We start from the raw sequence: 17,727 nt of genomic DNA, 5'->3' as shown, positions 1-17,727 counted from the left end.
AGCACTTAGACTTATATACCGCTTTACAGTGCTTTACAGCCCTCTATAAGCGGTTTACAGAGTCAGCATATTGGCCTCAACAATTTGGGTCCTCATTTTACCCACCTCGGAAAGATGGAAGGCTAAGTCAACCTTGAGCCTGGTGAGATTTGAACTGCCAAATTGCAGTCAGCCAGCAGTCAGCCCCTGACTGCTCTTTAGAAGGCCAGATCCTGAAGATGAAACTGAAATACTTTGGCCACCTAATGAGAAGAAAGGACTCACTGGAGAAGAGCCTAATGCTGGGAAAGATTGAGGGCAAAAAAAGAAGGGGACAACAGAGAACGAGGTGGCTGGATGGAGTCACTGAAGCAGTAGGCATGAGTTTAAATGGACTCCAGAGGATGGTAGAGGACAGGAAGGCCTGGAGGAATGTTGTCCATGGGGTCACGATGGGTCGGACACGACTTCGCAACTAACAACAGCAGCAGCAGCAGCCTGCAGTACTGCACTCTAACCACTGCACCACTGTAGCTCATATATATATATATATATATATTGATATTGCACAAAAGCCATCATGACATGGGTATGATGAGATACCCATTAAGAAGCACCCAAATTTTGACCATAGGGATGCTGTGATGTTCATAAGTGCAAGGATGGTTGTAAGTCAGATAAGTATGAACAGTCACTAAATGAATGGTTTTAGTCAAGAACTACCTGTAATTGCTGAGTATTCTGAAAACTCATTGCACTGAATATTGGAACATGGCTAAACCTGCCCTGAGAAATTTATAGGCCTTGACTTGTAGGAGTTTAGGATTTTTTACAGCAGAGTAGTAGGCAATCTGGAGCCGCAGAGGCACATAAGTTCTTCCTTTAATTTTCGGTATCCTTTTTAAATGGAAACTGTGGCTAGATTAACAGAACATTCTTTGTAAGTCTAGAAATGTTTCCTTAAAATGTTGTGCAAATCCAGATCATGTAATTATTTCAAAATTCTGTATATCATAACACAAGTAAACAGAACTGAATCTTGAAACTTATTTATCAGGCAATGAACCCCGGTACATTCAGCAGAATGTCTATATTGTGTAAGCATTTTTTTAAAAAGTTTTATTTTAACATTCATATCCAATAACATATTTAATGTACCATCATATACAATTAATCGGACCTGCCCAGTCACCACCCCCTTCCTTTAACTCTCTTCCCTTCTCTACCTTCTTCTACTTTCCACAACCATCCTCCCCCTCTCTTATCTACATCCTCTCCTCCTTCCTTCCTACTCCTTTCTTCTCCCTCTTCTATCCCTCTTCCTTCCTTTCCTCTTCCTCCTCTTCTCTTTCCTACCTCCTTCTCTCTTCTACTTCCTTCTTTCCCGTCATTTTGAGGTGGTAGCCAGGCAGCTCCGATCTTACATTAATTATACTTCTTCAATCATCTTTGTACATTAACCATCAATCCATTTTCTCCCCTTCCTCCCCCCCAGGACTTCCCAGAACCGAATACAGGGTATAAAACTAACAACAAAAATTAAAATATAACACAAATCATAATCCATAGTCACTCCTTAAAACCTCAACTTCCCTTCCAGAAACAAAGAAAATACATTTCTTCCAATCCATTATATATCAGACCATTCCACTCCTAGAGTTCTCATAAATTTCCGATTGTGTTAGTGTTTGTTCTTGAATAAGAACTATTTTTTTAAATTGCTCAACTAGCCCGTATCTCTGGTGCTGTTTTTATCATTTATTCATTTATCCAGTTTAGGAGCCACTCAAATCCACATAAACTCTGAGTCATTTAAAATCGAAATATGGATTGGATCAAATGCCATTTGGAGTTTTTAGATCCGCCAATGTCATCCTTGTGCAGGGGCCATGCTAATCTCTGTATTGTTCCAATTTTAGTTCAGGTGCAGCCGGTCAACTTTTTTAGGTTTATCTTTAAATTTCGTTATTTCATTATATAGTTTTAGGTTTTTTTTATTAGTACATTGTTTATATATTTTTGCTTTAGAGTAAGAAATTACTTTATTATATTTTGTACCTGTACTAAAGAAACGTGGAAGTCATTTTGTTTGTATTTCTTTTCCTTTTTCTTTCTTTTCTCGTGCACTTTTTAATTTTTCCCTCCTTTGATTCTGTGTACCCCTCCTGTTTAAATTTTTATTAATTTGCATTTTATCTTTCTTTGAAACTTAATGAAGTTGGTTTAGATCAGCCAAAGTCAGCTAAATGCATATTGCTGCATATTGTTGGTTTAGATCAGCCAAAGTCAGCTAAATGCTCTGACATAGACATATAAAGATTTTCCTATTAAAATGACAAAAAGCCTTGACATTAACAAAATGTACAGCCTGGTCTATTGAAGCCCTTCCCCTTGAATGCAAAGCAATTAATTTCATTCCATCAGCAGCCACAGCTTTACAAACATAGTAACATACAGGCTGCCATCCTATCTAGGCAGGTACATTTGCCTCCCTGAACTCAATGGGCCTTATTCACTTTATTAATTTACAGCTAGATTCACCTCTTGCCTTTAGATTGTCATGGAGAAAAACTATCAATACAGTTGCTAAGGGTTGGCCCTGACTTGATTGGCACATCCTCCACATGGTTGAGTGACTTTCAATCAGTCACTCTGTCTTTCAGCCAACTACCTCACAGGACTGTTCTTATGAGGAAGACAGGAGGCAAGAGTATTAGGTATGTTTCCACTTCAGGTTAAAAAGGTTGGAATAAAAATATTATTATCCTATCTTTTAAAATATATAACTTAAGGTAGTAAACATGCCTATACTCCTGCCTGGTTTGTTGTACAATCAGGCAGATTTCTATACTGGATTTGTCCACCTGTTGAGTCGTCGTCATCATCATCATCATCATCATCATCATCTATGACAATAATTTTAATTATGTATTTTATTTAAATTTATTTATTTTATTCAATTTTATTGGCTGCCCAACTCCAGGGGACTCTTATTTATAACTTTTAGTATTATTTTTTTTCTGTCAGAGCTCATGGTGGTGCATCTAGCATTGCTAAATGTCTATGAAGATTCTCAGTCACCCAGGTCATGGTTGTCCAAAAGGTGCTTTTTCAAAAGGCAACTGAATTTTCTGGTTTTTCCTTTGAAGACGTTTCACTTCTCATCCAGGAAGCTTCTGCAGGTCTGAAGTGTCACCTTCTCCTATTTTCCCGCCCAAAAACAACTCTCTGAGATCTGCTGAAGTGGCCAAACAACATCAAGGGAGCTCCTTTGGCTGGCTCCGAAAATATACCTAAGATAAATCTATGCATATAAAAATAAATATCCTAGACCGACCTCTCTAAATGCAATAAAATATAAACTCTTGGCTGCCATAAAGCTAACGCTGAATGGGAGGATCACACTACATATTCCTATTTCAGCACCAGTTCCGCGAAGAGCACCTATACTCCAAAGACCGCCTTAAGACTCTAACCACGCCCCAAACTCCCGATTCCGTACAGTAACGTCACACCCAGGCTGTTCAAGATGGCGGCATCCGCCTAGGGATAGAAAGTCCGCATGCGCATTAGGCGTACCTTCGCTCATATGTTTCCCCCGTTTGGCTTTTATCCGTCGGCCTACCCGGAGCGTTTAGAGGGTAGTGCACTTCCTCCCGGTGGAGAGGTGCGCGGGTTTGAAGTGGCTGAAAGGTTAGTGGAAGGGGCGAGTCGTTTTGTTTCATTTTTCCACTTTTTTTTATAATTTAAAAGCAAGTTGTGCTTCGTCCGGGTTAGTTAAAAGTGAAGCGTGTGTGTGTGTTTGGGAAGACGAACAGTTTCCTTTGTTAACAGTTGAGGCTTTCCACGGTGAATGATATAATAGGGCAGGGGTCTGCAAACTTGGCTCTTTTAAGACTTGTGGACTTCAACTCCCAGAGTTCCTCTGCCTTTGCTGGCTGAGGAACTCTGGGAGTTGAAGGCCACAAGTCTTAAAAGAGCCAAGTTTGCAGACCCCTGTAATAGGGTTTGTTAAGAGACGCTTATATGGGCGTTTATTTTCTCTGCACATGAAAACAGCCTGAGATTGTAGTCATAGATTAATGCATTGGGATATGTTGGCAGAAGATGAACGAATACAATCTATCTGCTGTAGGCGTTCATAAATTTTGCTGCAGGAGTTAATCTGAAGTGTGGATTTCAATTCCCAGAATTCCCCAGTCGGCACACATCTTAAACTTGCTGCTTTAAAAGCACAGGGAATACTTGTCCGTTATTGTAGAGGAAGCATATGGTGGACTGTATCAATTTCATTAAATCTGTGGAATGTCTTAATGCTGCCGCCTTCTCTCACTTTTGGTCAAAGGAGGAGTGCATATGTCCCCTTGCCCAGTTTGTACTTGGCGATGCCGGGCCCTCTTTCCAACTATGCCTTACGGATGGCCCGCCTGAGTAAGCATATATTTGGAGAAGTTGTTCGCCCAACCGATTCTTCATCCATGAAAGTCGTCAAGCTGTTAAGTGAGCAGCCCTTGGCAAAGCGCAAGGAAGTCTATGACTGGTATCCTCCTCACAATATCTACAGTGGCCTCATGTGGAGGCTTCGTTCCTATGGCCTCTACAGGTAATTCAGAAACATGGGGATGTGGGGAAGGAGGGAGGCAGATTGGTGCAGTGACAGTAAATGGTGAATCCTCAAGAGTGACTTCTTCCTTTTCTTCATGGTGCTGCATGGCACCAAGACATCTGCCGCACACCTAATTAATTTTATTTTAAAACACTGTTTAAAAATCAGGGATGAAATCTCACGAATTCTCCAAACTAACAACTTTTGTCATTGTCACAACCCTGTTGTAAAGTTGCATGAAAAAAAGTAAAATGTGGATATTTCAGACCATTTTAGTGTGTAGAATTGAAAAGCAGTTTTAACTTTGTATATACCCACATGTATAAATCGCCACCAGACAGTTTGGTTGGAATTCTTCCTTTACCAAGTTTGGTTTTGCAATAGATGGGCATTTTGTCAATGTACTGATTTTCTAAGTGCTGTCCAAGAATTTTTGGCATGGCACCCAGTTATGTTGTTAAATATCAAACTGAAGTATTGAAAATCTGAATATCTGGAATGCTGGAAATATATATGATTATGAATATAATTGTTAATGATCTTATTCTCTATTTGCTAATAGCACTAGTAATCAGTGCTTACTGCGAAGTCCATAGGTTAAATATGTGCTAAATGGTATATAAAAGCCAGTTTGGCGTAGAGTTAACGCACCAGGCTACAAATTAGATGACCATGCGTTCTAGTCCCATCTTAAGCACAGAGTCCACTGGATGACACTCACTCTGTCTCTCAGCCCTAGGAAGGAGGCAAGGGCAAGCCACTTCTGAAAAAAAAAAAATGCCAAGAAAACCACAGTAGGCCAGGGAGTTGCCAGGAGTCAACACTGGACTCTTTTCAATCGGGTTTCAGGCTGGGTTATGGGACGGAAACGGCATTGGTTGCACTTGATGATCTCTGGTGAGAGCAGGATGGAGATATGCATCCATCCTGGCTCTCCTTGATCTTGCAGTGGCTTTCGATACCATTGACCATGGCATTCTTTGGGGATGGGGACGGGCAGCAGAACATTGCACTGCTTCAGCTCCTTTCTCCAAGGCCGCTCCCAATCAGTGTTAATAAGAAGCTAGAGGTCCTGCCCTTGGCCACTCCTTTGTGAGGCACCACAGGGCTCGGTACTTTCTCCACTTCTTTTTAACATCTACATGAAACTGCTAGGTGAGATCACATGGGATGAGTCATCCTCAATGTAGTGATGATATATAGCTGTACATCTCCATCCTGGGTGATCCAAGTGATGCTGTGACTGCCATTTCTCAGCTGAACCCAAGCAAGACGGAGTGGCTGTGGGTGCAAGGGACCTCTGGTGGTTTATTATCATCATTAACTCTGGATGGGGTTGCACTACTCTAGACAGATCCGGTGCGCACGTTTGGGGGGTGAGTGGGATGTCTCCTGAACTTAGGACTCCTGCTCAAAGGGCAGGTGGTATTCGTGGCTAGGAGAGGCTTTGCACAACTGCATGTTGTGCACTAGTTGCGCCCTTAGAATAGAATTTTTATTGGCCAAGTGTGATTGGACACACAAGGAATTTGTCTTGGTGCATATGCTCTCAGTGTACATAAAAGAAAAGATACGTTCATCAAGGTACAACATTTACAACACAATTGATGGTCAATATATCAATATCAATACTCACAATACTTGACAACACAGTATCAACAGTAGAAACCTTCAAATTTCTGGGTTCTATCTTATCGCAAGATCTCAAATGGACAGCTAACATCAAAAACATCATTAAAAAAGGACAACAAAGAATGTTCTTTCTGCGCCAACTCAGTAAGCTCAAACTGCCCAAGGAGCTGCTGATTCAGTTCTATAGAGGAATTATTGAGTCTGTCATTTGCACCTCTATAACTGTCTGGTTCGGTTCTGCAACCCAACAAGAAAAACACAGATTTCAGAGGATAATTAGAACTGCAGAAAAAATAATTGCTACCAACCTGTCTTCCATTGAGGACCTGTATACTGCACAAATCAAGAAGAGGGCCGTGAAAATATTTGCAGATCCCTCGCATCCTGGACATAAACTGTTTCAACTCCTACCCTCAAAACGACGCTATAGAGCACTGCACACCAGAACAACTAGACACAAGAACAGTTTTTCCCCGAAGGCCATCACTCTGCTAAACAAATAATTCCCTCAACACTGTCAGATTATTTACTGAATCTGCACTACTATTAATCGTTTCATAGTTCCCACCACCAATCTCTTTCCACTTATGACTGTATGACTATAACTTGTTGCTGGCAATCCTTATAATTTATATTGATTGATATTGATATATTGACCATCAATTGTGTTGTAAATGTTGTACCTTGATGAACGTATCTTTTCTTTTATGTACACTGAGAGCATATGCACCAAGACAAATTCCTTGTGTGTCCAATCACACTTGGCCAATAAAATTCTATTCTATTCTAAATCAATATAAATCATAAGGATTGCATTTTATCACCTTTTCTGTAGGCTTCCTCTTTGGAATGTCGTAGCTGCTTAAGTTTAGGTGTAAACCAAGGTTTGTTGTTACTGTATATTCACAAGTTCCTTGTAGGTACACATAGGTCTTCACAGAAGCTGACATATGATGTTACAGTATCTGTGAGTTCATTCAGGTCTGCAGAGGTATCTTTAAAAATATTCCAATCAGTGCAGTCAAAACATGCCTGTAGTTTTAATTTTGATTCCTCCGTCCAGGTCTTCACTGATTTAATTATTGGTTTTGTGGCTTTAAGTCTTTGCCTGTAAGCAGGTACAAGGTGAATCATGCAATGATCAGAGTGTCCTACAGCTGCACGTGGTAAAGACCGATAAGCATCTTTTAGTGTTGTGTAGCAATGGTCTAGAGTATTCTTGCCTCTGGTGGGACAATTGACATGCTGAAAGTATTTTGGTAGCTCTTTCCTTAAGTTTGCCTTGTTTAGATCTCCCAAAACAATGGCCAGTGAATCAGGGTGTTTGGCTTCAGCCTCCATGATTTGGTCAGCTAGAGTTCGTAATGCCTTGTTTACACAGGCTTGTGGTGGGACATAAACAGCAATTAGAAGAAATGAGGAAAATTCACGAGGCGAATAGTAAGGTTTGCAGTTGATAATTAAAGTCTCTAAATAGTTATCACAGAATTTGTAAATTATTTTAAAATCTTGACACCAGTTTCTATTAATATATAGGCATAAGCCTTCTCCTTTCTTTTTACCAGATGTTTCTGGAATCCTGTCTGATCGTTCAATTTGAAATCCTGGAATGTTCAGGCTGCTATTTTCAATTGATTCATTTAACCAGGTTTCAGAGAAGCATAGGACTGCTGAATTGCGAAAATCAGAATAGTATTTGTTTAAGAGGAGTATTTCATCCATCTTATTTGCAAGTGAGCGTATATTTGTTAGGAAAATTGAAGGCAGAGAAGTTTTAATGCGATTTCTTAGCCTGATTAAGATCCCAGATCGTTTACCTCTCTTCTTAGCTGGCTCTCGAGTCCCTGTGCATGGTCATTCGTATCCTAGTCAGCTCATGGCTAGATTACTGCAACATGCTCTACATGGGGTTATCCTTGAAGAGTATTTGGAAGCTTCAGCTGGTGCAGAATTCAGCAATGTGCACAGCCCTAGGAGCTCTTATGGTGTTCTGACCTAGGCCTGACCCTTAAAAAGCAAGAAGCACAGTCTTGGTCCAGGCAAAACCTCTTTTATTTACACGACTCTGAATTCCTTTCATTCACAGTCAGCTAGGCTTGTCCAAACAGTTTTTCAAAGGAATATTTATCAACACACCTTATCTCGCTTGGCAAGCTGCCATTTAACTTGTTTCCAAACGCAGTGTAAGGCAAAACTTGGCAAAGAGTCTCTTAGAGTCATGATCAGAACTTTCCACTCTTGAAATGACCGAATGAATGAATGGTTTCCTGCAAAAGCCCCCTCCCCGTTCGCTCCACTTTTGTTTCCTATGGGAGGGGCCAATTACCTGCAAGGTGTTACTCCCAAGTTGACCCTGCTTTCTGAGTTGTTCTTGTCTTCTAGCAGCTCTGTGCATGCGCACACTGGGAACAGGCTCCAGCTGTTCCTCTGCCTCACTGCTGTCTAGCTCCTTCTCTGCCTCTGATGCAGAGCCCTTGTCCGAGCTTTCCCCAGCCCCCAGGACTGGCCCATGTTCCTCCCCAACCTCCTCACTGTCCGACTGTGCTGCCAGCTCCGTTGGCTGCCGTTGGGCCACAACATATGGCTGCACATATAACACCATTACTGGTGCAATTTGAGTTGGTTGCCAGTTTGCTTCCAGATCCAGTTCAAAGTGTTGGTCATTATTTTTAAAGCACTACATCGCATGGGTCCAGGATATCTGAGGAGCTGTCTCTCCCTGATGGGACAAGCCCGCCCCACTTATGCCAGCAGAAGAGGCCTGCTACCAATCCTGTCTGCTAAGGTATTGAAGAAGGCAGGATCAAGGAGAAGAGCCTTTCCTACTATGGCCCCATACCTGTGGAACATTCTTCCGCCAGAGATGAGAGCTGCCTCCTCCTTTTGTCCTGGATGAGGGTCAAAACCTGGCTTTGTCAGTTGGCCTGGGTCCCTGAAGAGGGTGCTCACCTCTGGAGGTGACTGATGGGGTAAGAAGACTTCACCCCCATCCCGTCTGGCTCTTAGCTCTCTTAGCTTGGTTTTAGTTAGTGCTTAATAATGTTTTAACTTTGCCCCAGAGGTGTTTTTTCAAAAGCCAAGTGGAATTTTTTGTTTTTTTCCCCCTTTCAGGCTTTCCTGAAAGTCCAGGAAGTTCACAATAAAGTCCAGTTGCCTTCTGAAAAAACAGCTTTGCGACAACCATGGCCTGGATGGTTGAGAATCTCCATAGAAATTTTAACTTTATGTCATTTTAATCTTTTATTTTTCTCCTGTTTCGATAATTTGTAAGCCACCCAGAATCACCCTGTAAAAGAATAGGGGCTGCATAAAAATTTAATAAATAAATAAATTAATAGAAACACTGACTGAAAGGAGAAGATTATTTTCTCTGTCCTGGGTCTCTTATTTGTTTAACTTCACAATATTCTAGCTGTAACCATATCATGCAAAATTTTATATACACTACCTCTATCATGTCTTCCTTATTAATTAATTTCTTCCTTTATTGATTTTCTTCAAAATTCAAAACAGCTTCTAAGCTGTTTCAGGTGTTGTGGTTGTTCTTCATTTCAGGAATTATTTTGCCTTTCCAGCTGCAACTTTTGTAGTAGTTGTATAGTTTGTTTGGCTTCGGTTTAATGTGTTGTGTGAACTGAAGCACTGTGGATTGTTAGCAGTGGATTTGCATGTGTGATTATTCAGCTGTTCCAAATCTTAGATCCTACCCTTTTGTACATGGGTTGATGTTACCCATATGTACAAAGGGATGACACATTGACAAACAATGTTACACCTGCAATCTTATAGATTTTGATATACATGTAAATGCTAATGCTCACATCCTATGAAATAAATGTAAGACTTTATGCACTCTTGCCAGCCATAATCTCATAAATCTGTGGATCTCATGACATCTTGCAAGGTTTTCAGATCCTTACCTTTTGGAATGATAAATAAACCCAGCAATTTATTCAGCCTAGGTTAAGCAAACCATGGCTTGTGCATGAACATAGAGAAAAGCCCAAAGTCTTTTTTGTATTTATTAAAAAAATGGTTTGTTCAGGCTTGCATGCTCACCGCTTTCTAGGATTTCTGATCCTGGTTTGTTTCCTAACTGAAGTTTCAAAAGTAACCCCCAAGTTATTTTATAATTGTGGGGGTGGAGGGTGTTCCTATTGATGAGGGTGGTTCTATTGACACGGTAAGTGGGAGAGGCAGATATGGCGGAAGCGAGGGGTCATACCAAGTTTCGGGAGCGCGTGCTCGATGTCTGAAAGCAATCACGCGCTCCGACCCCTTGGACTTCTCCCGTTCCCCGGATGGTCAGGATCCTCAGAGCTGTTGTGCAATGCTCGGTCCGTGGTGAACAAAGCCCCCCTTGTTTGTGATCTTATTCAGGGGGGTTCCGCGGACCTTATAGGCATTACGGAGACCTGGTTGGGCACGGAAGGGGGTGTGCCCCTCGTGGAGATGTGCCCGCCGGGTTTCCGTGCATTCCATCAACCGAGGGCCCAGGGTAGGGGTGGTGGGGTGGCGGTTGTGATTAGAGAGAGTCTAGAGCCGAGGGAGACCACTGTGCCTCAGATTGGCGGGTGCGAATCCTCTTTGTGAGATGGGGTCATAGGTGTCAGATGGGTTTGCTGATCGCGTACCTGGCTCCTTGCTACGTGACAGCTGCCCTGCCCGAGCTCCTGGAGGTGCTGGCCGGGGTGGCAGTTGAGACCCCCAGACTTTTAGTCATGGGGGACTTTAACTTGCCATCTTCCGGCCCGTCATCGACAGCGGCTCGGGAGTTCACGGCTTCCATGACGGCCTTGGACCTGACCCAGGTAATTGATGGCCCTACTCACATTGGGGGTGGCACTCTGGACCTGATTTTTCTCTCTGGTCAGTGGTTGAGAGATCTGGACTTAAAGGAAATAGTCACTGAACCTTTGTCATGGTCAGATCACTCTCTTCTTCGCCTGGACTTTCTGACCGCCATTCACCACCGCAGGGAGACGGAGCCGATACGTTGGTTCCGTCCCAGGCGCCTGATGGACCCGGATGGGTTCCGGACGGAGCTTGGGCCATTTCCTGAGGGTCTGGCTCACGGCTCGGCCGAGGAACTTGTTGCGGCCTGGGAACGGGCCGCGGCGGGGGCCTTAGACCGAGTCGTGCCTTTGCGGCCTCTGACCCGGCGCAGGGCCCAACCGGCTCCTTGGTTCTCCGAGGAGCTGAGGGGGATGAAGCGCCGGAGAAGACGCCTAGAGAGTTCCTGGAGGTCTAGCCGTTCGGAAGCTGATCGACACTAGTGAAGTCCTATACTAGGACTTACCTAGTGGCATTGAGGGAAGCGAGGCGTAGCTACGCCTCCTCCCTCATTGCATCGGCAGATAACCGCCCGGCCGCCCTGTTTCGGGTGACTCGCTCCCTCCTTCATCAGGGGGAGCGGGATGACCCGTCGCGAGGGCGGGGTGAGGAGGTTAACGGTTATCTATACGATAAAATCGCTCAGCTTCGGGATGGTCTGGACCAAGATTGCGGTGATGCGGGTGAGACGCCGAGGGTGGTCTTGGCGACATTATTTGGGATGAGTTTGACCCTGTGGCTCCGAGGACATGGACAGGTTGCTGGGTAGGTTGAATGCCACCACGTGTTTACTGGACCCGTGTCCCTCCTGGCTGGTGCTGGCCACTCGGGAGGTGACACGAGGCTGGCTCCAGGCGATTACGATCGCTTCTTTGGTGGAGGGTGTCTTCCCGGCCGCCTTGAAAGAGGCGGTGGTGAGGCCCCTCCTTAAGAAGCCTTCCCTGGACCCGGCTGTTTTAGGTAATTATCGTCCGGTCTCCAACCTTCGCTTCGCGGCGAAGGTTGTAGAGAGTATGGTGGCATATCAGCTTCCCTTGCACCTGGATGAAACTGTCTATCTAGACCCGTTCCAGTCCGGTTTCCGACCCGGTTACAGCACGGAGACGGCTTTGGTCGCGTTGGTAGATGATCTCTGGAGGGCCAGGGATAGGGGTTGTTCCTCTGCCCTGGTCCTATTAGACCTCTCAGCGGCTTTCGATACCATCGACCATGGTATCCTGCTGCGCCGGTTGGGGGGATTGGGAGTGGGAGGCACCGTTTACCGGTGGTTCTCCTCCTATCTCTCCGACCGGTCGCAGTCGGTGTTGACAGGGGGGCAGAGGTCGTCCCCGAGGCGCCTCACTTGTGGGGTGCCGCAGGGGTCGATTCTCTCGCCCCTTCTGTTTAACATCTACATGAAACCGCTGGGTGAGATCATCAGTGGTTTCGGTGTGAAGTATCAGCTGTATGCGGATGATACTCAGCTGTACTTTTCTACACCGAACCACCCCAACGGAGCTATCGAAGTGCTGTCCCGGTGTCTGGAGGCCGTACGGGTCTGGATGGGGAGAAACAGGCTCAAGCTCAATCCCGCCAAGACAGAGTGGCTGTGGATGCCGGCATCCCGGTACAGTCAGCTAAATCCGCGGCTGAACATCGGTGGCGAGTCATTGGCCCCGATGGAGAGGGTCCGCAACTTAGGCGTCCTCCTGGATGAACGGCTGTCTCTAGAAGAGCATTTGACGGCCGTCTCCAGGAGAGCGTTCTACCAGGTTCGCTTGGTACGCCAGTTGCGCCCCTTTCTGGACTGGGATGCCCTATCCACGATTACTCACGCACTCGTGACGTCTTGCCTGGATTACTGCAATGCTCTCTACATGGGGCTCCCCTTGAGGGGCATCCGGAGGCTACAGTTAGTCCAGAATGCAGCTGCGCGGGTGATAGATGGAGCCCCTCGTGGCTCCCATATGACACCTATCCTGCGCAGACTGCACTGGCTTCCTGTGGCCTTCCGGGTGCGCTTCAAGGTTTTGGTGACCACCTTTAAAGCGCTCCATGGCATTGGGCCGGGTTATTTACGGGACCGCCTACTGCGACCGAATACCTCCCACCGTCCCGTGCGCTCTCACAGAGAGGGTCTCCTCAGGGTGCCGTCAGCGAGGCAATGTCGTCTGGCGGCGCCCAGGAAGGGCCTTCTCTGTGGGGCTCCCACCCTCTGGAACGATCTACCCCGGACTTCATCAGCTTTGGACCTTGGACCTTCCGCTGGGCTTAAAACATACTTATTTAACTGTGCAGGACTGAGCTAGATTTTAAATTTTGGGTTTTAAATTGGGTTTTATTTCTATTTTTAATTGGACGGGCTTTAGAATAAGTTTTTTAAATGTTTTATATTGTATTTATATTCTATTTATCTGTTTTTAGTGCCTGTAAACCGCTCTGAGTCCCTTGGGAGATAGGGCGGTATATAAATTTGATTAAATAAATAAATAAATAAATAAATAATTAGTTAAAAAACCAGGTGATGCTTCTAATTTCCTTCTTTTAGTATGCAAAAAAGTAGGAAGTGTATGGATCCAAGGGTCGGTGTTTTATTCATATGGCAAAAAATTGGCTTCATATTAAGCTAAAAACATACAACATTAAGGTGTTTTTTTTTACATTTAAAACATCCTTGAATGCTGCTATTTTTAAAACCTGTATAATGACAATCTGGATGTGCTCTTCATTGTTGGGGAGACAATGGCAAAGCAAAGAGGCTTCCCTTTGGCACAGAAATTATAAATTATATGCTTGCATTTTGCAAGCTTCTTTATTAACTGATCTCTTGTTCAGAAAAGCCTGCAAGGACTCTCACTCAGAAATGTGTTTGGCTGCAGGCAGTAAGCATTTTATGGAGATGGAACAGAATCAAGGTCTGTGTGGTACTTTGTGAACAGTTAACAATATTAACAGCTCTACGGCCTTGAGGAAATGATATTATCTTGCTAATGGACAAATAATGCAACTGGGAAATATGAATCAGAATTAAATCCTAATTCAGTGCATGGCTCTTTAATCAGACTTGGCTTTATTAAAAGGTTTTGCTCATTTTGTTAGTTTAAGCAGAATGCTCCCTGCAGTTAAACAAAACATGTGAAAGGACTTCTCGCTGATCTTATTTTAAATCCTCTAGAATTATGTATATGGTCTCTAACAGATCTAATTATATTGTAAGCATTTTAAAAACATCTAGTTGAGCACAACTAAAAAAATGGCTTCCATCCTTCCAAGGTCGGTAAAATGAGGAGCCAGATTGTTGGGGGCAATATGCTGTCTCTGTAAACTACTTAGAGAGGCTGGAAAGCACTATAAAGCGGTATAGAAGTCTTAAGTGCTATTGCCAGTTCTATTTGCTTATGACCCCCCTCCCCATTTTGAGGGCTCCTACCATAGCTTACCAATTCCTATTGTTGATGTGCAGTAATAACAAAAAAAAACATTACCCAGCCCCAAATCAACTTGTATAGATAACAGTGTTAATTGCAGCAGACAGTTCCGATACTACCATGTTTCCCCCAAAAAATAAGGCCTATCCCAAAAATAAGACCTATCATGTTTTCTGTGCATGCATTCAATATAAACCCTATTTAAGCACTTGTGCAGCTGGCTGGCAGCCAATTCCATCTGGTTGCTCGTGGTGCCGTCAACACAAAGTGAGGTGAGGTGGGGGTGGAGCTGCCCCATGCGACTTACCTCAAAGTCCCCACAATCAGGACATCCATGGCCTGACAACTACCTCACAACAGAGCAGGAGGCTGAGTGATGCACCAGTGCTGCAGCCACAAGGCAAGGCATGGATGGCCTCACTGCGGGGGCCCTGAGGTAATCCAGTGCAAGATCTACCACTACCCCACCTTGTGGCAGCAGCACTCAAAACAAATAAGACTTCCCCCCAAAATAAGCCCTAGTGCTTATTTTGGAGGCCAAAATAAAATAAAATCAGGTCTTATTTTCAGGGAAACACAGGTATTCAGGAAAACACAAGAATGGTTGATCCAAATTATTAGCTCACATCGCATGTTTTTTATTTAGCCCCTCTCTCAGCTTTTTTCAACCTGGGCTTTAACGTTAAGCAAGTTGATGCCAAAGAAATATTTTGTTTGTGATTCTTTTGATTTGTTGTTTCCAAATTCAAGCTACTTTTCTCATGTGCTTAATTTGGGCCCTGTATCCATACAGGCCAGAGTTTCCCAACCCTGGTCCTTGGACCGGCACTGGTCTGTGGCATGCCAGAAACTAGGCAGCGCAAACAAGTGAATCCCCATCCACTGGATGTAGGCAGCACGAAACCATGCCCTCTCTGGTCTGTGGAAAAACCTCTCTCCCAGTCCACGATGTCCAGAAAGTTGGGGGGCACTGATATAAACCATGGATCCAGGTTGTCCATTTTGTGTGTATTCGAGTGGCATGGTTATGCATACCTTTAAAGTTATTTTGCCCCTTCTATTCCTGAGTTAAAGTCAGATAAACGTGACACGCTAAAGTCAGTCCTGCAGAGAAATATATGTGCATGTACAGAACTGCAGAAAGTGTGAGTATGTGCATGTATGTGTTATATAACATGACACATCTGTAGCTGAAGTGCTTTGGATTGGGTGGTAGAAAATCAAATCATTTGATTTAAAATTAGGACACTGAAATTCAGCAATCAATATTGAAGGGAACACATGCTATAGCATCTCATAAACCTTTTTCAAGAAGAAAAGGAAGCTTTTTCAGAATCTTGTGACTGAAAATTATAGGGTACAATCAGTACTTTTCTGCTGGTAAGAATAATTATGCTTTAATGAAAAGATTTGTACTCTTAAGATACTTTTTTCATTACATCTGCCCACTTAAGTCAACTCTTGGCATACACTTCCTAAATGAGGGTTTGAATAATTTAGGAAATAGTCACTAAAAGTGAGAGTGGTCTTCTGTTTCTTGTTCATATCATTTTCCTGGGCTTTAAATTCCTTGCTAGTTACTAATTGATGTTCCATTTAAAAAAGAAAATATTGTTAATTATGTCTGACTACTAATAGTTCGAGGATGGTTTTCCTTTTCAAAAACTCCTCTGTAGAAACAAAAAAAAAGGCCATGAAGTATTATGGTTTCCTGTGTCATAGGTAAGGACCAGGGTCATTTTTTTCAGTGCCATTGTAATTTCGAATGGTCACTAACTGAACCGTTGTAAATTGAGGACTACCTGTAGAGAAAATCTTATCGACGGGCTAGGTTTACATGTCATGTCAAGCCAAGATGTCTTACAAATTACAATGATTCAAAGAATATTAAATCCAAAAATCCCCATGTGCCCTTCAAAGGGCTTATTATGACAAGGCTCACAATACATGAGACCTGTCATTTGTGAATATGACAGACAGTCACAGTGAGAGAACCACATGCAAATTAGCATAGATATCCCATGGAAGAATTCTCAAATTCAGAATAGAGCGGGAAGGGATTTTGGAGGTCTTCTAGTCCAGCCCCCTGCTCAAGAAGGAGACCCTATACCATTTCAGACAAGTGGCTGTCCAGGCTCTTCTTAAAAACCTCCAGTGATGAAGCACCCACAACTTCTGAAGGCAAGCTGTTCCACTGGTTAATTGTCCTCACTATTAGGAAATTTCTCCTTAATTCCAGGTTGCTTCTCTCCTTATTAGTTTCCATCCATTTTTTTACTGTCCTGCCCTCTGATGCTTTGGAAAATAATTTGACCTCCTCTTCTTTATGGCAGCCTCTCAAATACTGGAATACTGTTATCATGTCACCTCAGTCCTTCTTTTTTCTAGACTCAATGTCTAGAAAAAAGTATGAGTAGCCATACTCAAATCATGCAACCTTTCTTCGTATGTTTTAGTCTCTAGGCCTTTAATCATCGTAGTAGCTCTTCACTGCACTTTTTCCAAAGTCTGAACATCTTTTTTGTGAAGTGGGGACCAAAACTGGACGCAGTATTCCAGACAGAGGTGGGCTGCTGCTGGTTCAGACTGATTCGCCCGTACCAGTAGTTCCAACCACCGGCTGGGCCCACCCATATGCCCCAGTGCTATCCCATCCTATATATCTCACTCTCTGGCTTCCTCGCCCTGCCCATGCAGCCCAGCTGATTTCTGCACCTTGCCTGCTCTACTCATCGCAGCTGTCCAAGAAGATGCAAGCAGCGTGCATGAAATCGCTGTGTGTTTGAAGCCGTGCGCAAGCTGCGCACGCTCACATTTTCAGTTCTGCACTAGGTGAACCGGTTGTTAAATTATGTGAAGACCACCTCTGATTCCAGGTGTGGTCTTACCAAGGCTTTATAAAGCAGTGCTATTACTTCATGTGATTTTGATTCTATCTCTTTATACAACCAACGATTGTATTAGCTTTTTTTGGTATTTAACATTTAAGAATGTTAAATAGTGTATGTTGCTTCATCTCAGATTGCCCGTCGGTTAAAACTGGACATCATTCTAATTTGAGACTAAATAAAACAAACATGTACTTTCACTCATTTCTTGCATTTGCCCTTTTGATTTAGGGATGAACATGAAGATTTTAAAGATGAGATGAAACGGTTGAAGAGACTGCGTGGAAAAGGACCCCCCAAGAAAGGAGAAGGAAAAAGAGCTCTGAAGAAGTAGAAGCACTATTAAGCCACAAATATATTTAATAAAACATCTTGTAGCAGG

At 43.5% G+C, this 17,727-nt stretch overlaps 1 protein-coding gene and 1 pseudogene across 1 annotated transcript; one reads left to right on the top strand and one right to left on the bottom strand.

The window, feature by feature from the left end:
- Positions 1-1,817: 1,817 nt before the first annotated feature.
- LOC131202729 (U6 spliceosomal RNA) lies at positions 1,818-1,918 on the bottom strand (annotated as a pseudogene).
- Positions 1,919-3,541: 1,623 nt separating this feature from the next.
- MRPS33 (mitochondrial ribosomal protein S33) lies at positions 3,542-17,727 on the top strand. The gene is made up of 3 exons (XM_058191484.1): positions 3,542-3,672; positions 4,325-4,582; positions 17,577-17,727. The coding sequence occupies exons 1-3, from the start codon at positions 3,542-3,544 to the stop codon at positions 17,677-17,679; spliced, it is 492 nt and encodes a 163-aa protein (XP_058047467.1). The 3' UTR covers positions 17,680-17,727.

The sequence above is a fragment of the Ahaetulla prasina genome, chromosome 7, assembly GCF_028640845.1.
Source record: "Ahaetulla prasina isolate Xishuangbanna chromosome 7, ASM2864084v1, whole genome shotgun sequence".
Lineage (NCBI taxonomy): Eukaryota > Metazoa > Chordata > Lepidosauria > Squamata > Colubridae > Ahaetulla > Ahaetulla prasina.
Note: the sequence above shows the minus strand (reverse complement) of the source record. Positions and strands in the feature narration are given on the sequence as shown.